A 6,746-nucleotide genomic window follows, 5' to 3' on the forward strand; every position below is an offset into this window, starting at 1 on the left:
GCCCCGACCCAGGTGCAGGACCTTGCACTTGGCCTTCTTGAACCTCATGAGGTTCACACAGGCCCACGTCTGGAGCTTGTCCGGGTCCCTCTGGATGGCATCCCGTCCCTCTGGCGTGTCGACCGCACCACTCAGCTTGGTGTCATCTGCAAACTTGCTGAGGGTGCACTCGATCCCACTGTCTACGTCATTGATGAAGATATTAGACAGTACTGGTGCCATCCTCCTCACTCAAGGAAAATGACTGTTCAAGCAAACTCAAAGAGAGAAATCTCAGACTTCAGGGTGCTTTTCCATTCCACACATCCCAGCTCCATACGTTGCCACCCATCCCTGAGACAGGAAACAGGGCTCAAAGAAACTATTTCATGCCATCTTGCAAGTCTGCTGTAATGATTTCATGTTCACGCAACACTCAGAAATGTAAATTCTTTGCCAACGCTAAACACTGTTATTAACAGACTTCAGGGACATTAACTAATTGAACTCCTATGACGATCACAGCTGGGTAATGAAGGTCAGCAAAGAACAATGCATATAGCACAACGACCACGCAAACCATTGTCTTTTACACACGTGGTATGCTTGGGAAGAGAAGGATACAATCTGAATATTACCACAAGAATGGAGACTATGCAGTTCACATTTTAGGACCCTTCTTTCCCCAGTAACAGAACTGGGCAATAAGCTGAAGTGGTTGGAATTTGAGCATCTTGTGAAGCCGCAAAACTGTTCCTGCACAGGGAGGGTTCTCAGCTTCCTTTTGATACACAGCATTTGCTTTAAGTGAAAATCAGTCAAGACATACAAGGCGCAGAAATGTCTCTCTTCCCACCCTCCTTCTGGATTTTTACCTCCATAGACTCTTTGACACATACCTTAAGATCAACCAAGAGCTCAATAAACTAGCTTTATAGTCCTGAGCCAAGCAAGGCAAGGGATCAAAGCAAGAGTCTCCTCGCAGAGCCATGCGACCTCCCACTAACATCTCAGACTTCGTCTCTGGTCTGCCCAGACCAGAGGTCCATACACAACCGGCGTCAGCAGCAGCACTCACGTGCTCCCAGTTAATATGCAAGCACAGTGGCCACATCTGACGCAGCATTCAACATTTTGCCTGTTCTAAGCTTTATTTTCTAACTAGAGCAGCTTGACAAAACATTATGCTGGACGGAAGATAAAGAAAAAGCAATACTGTACTCACACACATCTGAATTAAGTCTAAAATTTTGCTTCTAGCTAAGAGTAGGTATTTTGATGGGGCCAGTTCAGTGCTTTTCTAATGCTCAGTTATGGAAAGGAGAACAAAAATACACCAAATCCCTGCAGAGCTATGAGAAGTAACTAGTCAAGGAATAATAAAGCCATGGAAAGGAGGGGGGAGGAGATAAAGGGCGGTGGGTTTTTTTCCTAATCCCACCGACACATTTATTAAGCCCTCAGATTTCTGTGCATGCAACTCACAGACAACCACGCAGGAAAGACTTTGTCAAATTAACATGTGCGCTGCATCCTGCAAAGTAAAAGCAAGCAGAAACAACGCAGAAGCCACGAAGCATCCCGTAACGGCATGAGGTGTGGAGTGTCTAACCCCACCGGCCATCCCGCAGCGATTGGTGCCTGTTCTGGAGCAACAGAGAAACTCATAGGAAAACAGAAAGTTAACTTTAATAGAGGGAGGAAAAGGGCTAGGTCATCATGTGGTGGGGATCAGAGTTCAGTTAAAACCAGTCACACAGAGGAGGTTCAAAGTAACACCTTTGTGCTTCACAGCCACACCAAAGCAGAAGTGAAAATGAGATATAATTCTTCAGGTGGGTGGAGATGGGTGGACTGAAAAGCAAATTTGCATCTTCTGGGGAAGCGCCCTGCTCAGAATAAACACAGGAGGAGAACAGAGCCACTCTGTTCGTGGGAGCACACCTGAGACGCTCGGGGGACAGAGCGCATCTCCAAGCCCCCAGTTTTGTTCCCATCATGTGCCGACCTCACGAGCAAGGTCTGGCCCTCAACCGAGGCAGGTGCTCACCTTCCTCTTTGTTGTTGGTGATATCTTTCAGCAGCTCAGTCTTCATGCAGGCGTCTTTCCTTGTCTCTCCCTTACTCAGCACTGTTCGCTAGGAGTGGGGAGAGAAGGGACAGGGGGGGAAAAAAGGAAATATCATGGTTTAGCTCAATGTTCATACACACGTTGCATTTAAAAGAAGAGACAATCATGGACACATCCTGTTTACATCACGGGCAAACTTCATTCTGCAAAATAATGCTGCCAGGAAACTGCCACCAAGGCACAGGTCAGAGATTAAAAACAGCAAGGCTTGCCCCAGCTGACAGCCCATCTCGCCCGAGAAGCAGAGGGGCTTCGAGCTGCACCCAGGGCTGAGACCTCACAGATCTCTGGCTAAGATGCAGCCAGTTTTTCTGAGTGTAACATGCTTGGGAATCCAGCTGAGTATGTCTGTACAGGCGTGGATTAAAATGGTCAGGAAAGGCATCTCAAGGAGGTCACCCTTATTCCCCCAAAACTTCTTCGGTTTTGGGTGGGGTAAGGCAGATCTATCAAAATTCTCGTTACACATCATTTATCGACATTTACAGCCGAAGTGTGCTTTTGGTGGTTTTGGGTTTCTTGTAGTTCATTCAAATGTAACTTATAAAACGCAAACCCCATCAGTGAGCTACAGCTAACTCATCATTCATAACATCCATGTTTATTAAAGTTAGTGAGCTCTATTTTTAATTCTATAGAAAGTAATTTTTCCTTTTCTCCTCTCTTTTGGTTTTTTTTTTTATTTTTTTTGTAGAAAGGGAACACCTGCTTGTCTCCTCTGCCTTTCACATGCCTGGAGTCATGTTGCTAGATCAGGTTTGCAGCCTTAATACCTTCTCTTTCTCTTTTTTTTTTTTTTGAAGTGGCAAGACAAAAAAAAAAAAAGCTACCAAAACAAAACAAAAGGTAAAAGGTATTAAAAAAACCCAAAGACACACACAAGAGAAAGGATCCTTTGACACAGCTCTGTGTTTAAGGAGACAAGCTGGTCTGAAAGGTAAAGATGGCGACTGCCTTGCAAAGCTGTCGTGTGATCGGGGAGGCAGTGATGTCCGCCTTCGGGGCCGGGGCCAGGCCGGGTGAAGGGTTCACCGCACACTGCCTGCGTCGCAGGAGAAGAATAAGCCCAGGTCAAACCAACTGTTGTAGGCCAGCACAGAGAGCAGATGGTGCCTGCAGCCATGCAAATCACAAGGTTTAAAGCACACTGAGTGATAAAGAAAGGAAAAAAAAAAAGAACCTGCCCATCTCCCATAAAGCAAGCAAAAGAGATAAGACACACATGTGAAGCCCGGCGTATCAGCTCCAAAACCATTCCCAGCAGCAGCTCGCCCTTCCCCACATCGGTTTCCGTCCGAAGCTAGCAGAGGAGATGAGCTTTGGTGTTGCTATTACCAGCCACCCTGTCATTTTTGTTTCCATGTGAACTCAGCTGCAATGCCAGGTGCTGGCCGGTACTGCAGCGCGGGGTCTTCCTTCACCCCAATTTCAGCAGCCCCACGCCCCAGGCAGCCAGGGAGGGCTCATCCAGCACCAGGTCCCTGCCCCTTGGTGCCCGCAGGACCACCCTGCCCTGCACCTAAATGCCATCATCTGCAAAGCAACACGCAGTTGATGGGAAGGAGGAAACTCGAGGGACACCAGCTGGGCACAGGTTCTCGGGAAAGCCTCCACCACCTGCCAGGCCCGCCCATGCGGAGCTAAGGGCACCTTCAAGGATTGCTCCTCTAGCGAGGAGGAAGGTGGTTGTGGGTGGCTGCCTGCCCTCGGGCACAAGCAAACACCAAACACGGCCACGTCTAGATGCTTTCAGCAAGAGGGAATTTGTGCCCCAAGCGCACCACCTTCAGATTTTCAGACACACACCAAAAAGCCGTAAGCGTTTGAAACCTCAGCTCAGCCAACCGATCAGATAACCTGAAATGGAACATACCTCCAGCAGACACTGGCCAACAGCTTCCATCAAAAAATGATCATAAAAACACAGCCCAAGTTTGAACATAGATCAGCTTTTTTTTTTTAATTTATTTACTAAGCCAATAATATATATCCTTGCTGCAAACATCTGCTTGTAAACCCTTCCTCTCCTTTAGCCGGACTTCTTGTGAACTGGGAATAACTTCATTTTTCTCATAGACTTAACCTGCTACAAGACTAACGCAAAGAGAACCGCAGAGGGCCGGGGCCCAAGTGCAGCCCCACGGCTCCCACCATGGGAAGGGGCACCCAGGCCCTCGCCACGGACACCAGCAGCAAATAAAGAGCCTCAGTCTGTCTAACAGGGACCAGCTTGTTTTCCCAACCTCTGCTGCAACAAGGAAAGGTCTTGATATTCCTGCTATTAAACTGACTCATACTGGAAGCCCCAGGATTCCCAGCAGGTCACTTTTACCCATCCAATTCTAGGTTTTTCTTTATTTCATAAGCAGCAACCCCACTCCACAAATCACCCACGCTCCCACTTCCACAGAGGCGTTGCTGCTGCTCAGCCCATGAGGCCTGAAGAAAAGCTACTGCAGGAACCCTGGAGTCAATCAGACCTCGACAGCTAATGACCACTCTCCCTCCTCGCTGCAATTACCAGGAGCTCGGGGCTGCCCTAGGTCCTGGCCGGCAGCGGGAGCTCTCAAAGCAGAATTTCCAACACCAAGAGAGGCAAGAAAGAAACCATCACTTTTTTCCTGTGAGAGTTAAAAAAGGAGGGTGTCAAGGCAAAGCTAACTGAGGTGGCACCTGATGGGCTCTCCTGGTTCCTATCTCAGAGACACAGCCCTCGCTAGCAGCGGCGGTGGCTTTACAACTTCCATGCCTTGCTCTGAAACAAACAAAAACTCAGCATCAAGGTAGAAAACAAAATAATAATAATTAAAAAAAGCCAACTGTGAATTTTGAAGCGTTTTGATCAAAAGGAAGCTACAGGAAACGCCTGCAAAGCACTCGAAGCCTCTTCCCCCCAGGCCAGCGCTCTCCCCTCCTTGCTCCATCACAGCCCGGCAGATGCAGCAGCCGGCACCCAGCACCCCCAGGCACCCACCGGGCACCCACCACCAGCCGGGCAGCGCTGCCCATTCATTCCCACCAGCCCACGGCTCCACCCAGCCAACTTAGCAGCAACTTCACCGCAAGTGTCAATACCTCAATTTTTTGTGTGTGTTGGGTTTTTTTCCCCCTCCCCTCCCTTAAATTCAGAGCAAACTTCCCTTTCTGCTCACACTCCCCATGCCCCAATCCGTCAGCTCCCGATTGGCAGGGAAATCCTATACCCACCCTCCCCGCCGAGAAATGTCTGCTCTTGCAGCAGTCCCAACAAAAGCCAACTGCCAAGCACAGGCTGCTTCACAATAAAAGTCTCGCACTCTCAATTTTTTTTCTTTTTTTTTTTTTTCCTCCTTTCCCCCTTTCCCCCAGCCGTTCGCCTCCATTCCCTTTGCCGACCCCAGACTGATTATTAACCTTCCATGGCTGGAGAGCCTCCACAAAGAGCACACACCACCAGCAATGAAGCATTATCCCACACACACCCTTTTATTTTTAGGTTTCAAGGGTAAGAAGAAATTACTGCATCTTAAGAAAGACTGATTAGGTCTTTGAAAGGGCTTTAAAAGCCATGAGGATCCAAGCAGAGGAGCTAGTGCTGGTTTAGTTTTTCCTCTCCACCTCTGTTTACAAGAAAACAGGCTTCCTCTCCTCCGCGAGGTCTTTGGAGGGGATGGAAGACAGGTCAGACAAGCCAAGGAAAGGCTCTGCAGCATTTCCAAACAGATGACGACTAGAAACTACAGTGGTGCCTTTAAAAAAAAAAAAAAGCCTACAAAAAAAAAGAAGAGAAAAAGAGCAAAGCTGGGAAACACTGAAAGCTTTCTCAGCCTCCTCCTTGGCATTTTCATCAGCCATCCGGGTGCCCTTCGCAAAGGTCCAAACAGGTTTTATAGGCAAAGACAATACATGCACAGCAAAACTCCAACATATTGCAGCTTACCAAGCCCAAGAGACCAGTGAGTTACATCATGAACCAGAGCTCTCTCCAGGCAGACCAGGAAGGAGCGGAGGTTGATGTGCCAAGATGTCTACCTTCACCAAGGTCTTTTTTTTTTTTTTTTTTTTTGGTCTTAAAAATCAACCATCTAGGAACCTGAGGTTTTGCAGCAGCATTGCTCTGAGCAGAGCCATGCAGCTAAAGCAAGTCAATCTGAAAGAGGGCTGGGAGCAGGAGGACCCCTCTGAAACTCTGCTCGCTCCCATTTGGGGCAGCAGCTGCACCAACACATCTGCTTGCAGACCCGGCGGGACGGGCAGGATCAGTCCTGCCCGGCCTGCGAAGCCTCCAGGTGACACCACCGGGCACCGCTCCCCACAAGCGGTTGGGGGATGCACCCCAACGCCAGCTCCCCAGCAGAGCCGGGGCTCAGGCAAAGCTCTCGCCAGCCCTTCAGCAGGGCAGGATTTCGCCTCCTGTGCAAGGAGGCGGCGAGGTTTGCAATACACACTGTAGCAAGGCAGAGAGGCAAAGCTCTCAATAAATGATGCAACCCCAGCAGCGGCAGATCCTCATTCACTCATTTTTTCCTCCCTTTTTCTCCTAAAAAAATAAAGAACAACACAACCCAAACCAACTTGCTCACAATAACCTTTGCCTTAAAGAGAAGACAAACACTTCATAGTTAATTATATAGGAAGTAATGATTAAGAAAACGCT

General features: G+C 48.5%; 1 protein-coding gene across 1 annotated transcript in view; it reads right to left on the minus strand.

Moving 5' to 3' along the window:
• Positions 1–6,746, minus strand: part of EHMT1 (euchromatic histone-lysine N-methyltransferase 1) — a 74,736-nt gene that overhangs the window by 62,514 nt on the left and 5,476 nt on the right. Inside the window, exon 2 of the mRNA XM_009326355.1 lies at positions 2,030–2,117. Coding sequence (XP_009324630.1) covers positions 2,030–2,117 — 88 coding nt within the window. The remainder of the gene's footprint in view (positions 1–2,029; positions 2,118–6,746) is intronic.

Source organism: Pygoscelis adeliae, unplaced genomic scaffold (assembly GCF_000699105.1).
Source record: "Pygoscelis adeliae isolate BGI_AS28 unplaced genomic scaffold, ASM69910v1 Scaffold436, whole genome shotgun sequence".
Taxonomy (NCBI): domain Eukaryota; kingdom Metazoa; phylum Chordata; class Aves; order Sphenisciformes; family Spheniscidae; genus Pygoscelis; species Pygoscelis adeliae.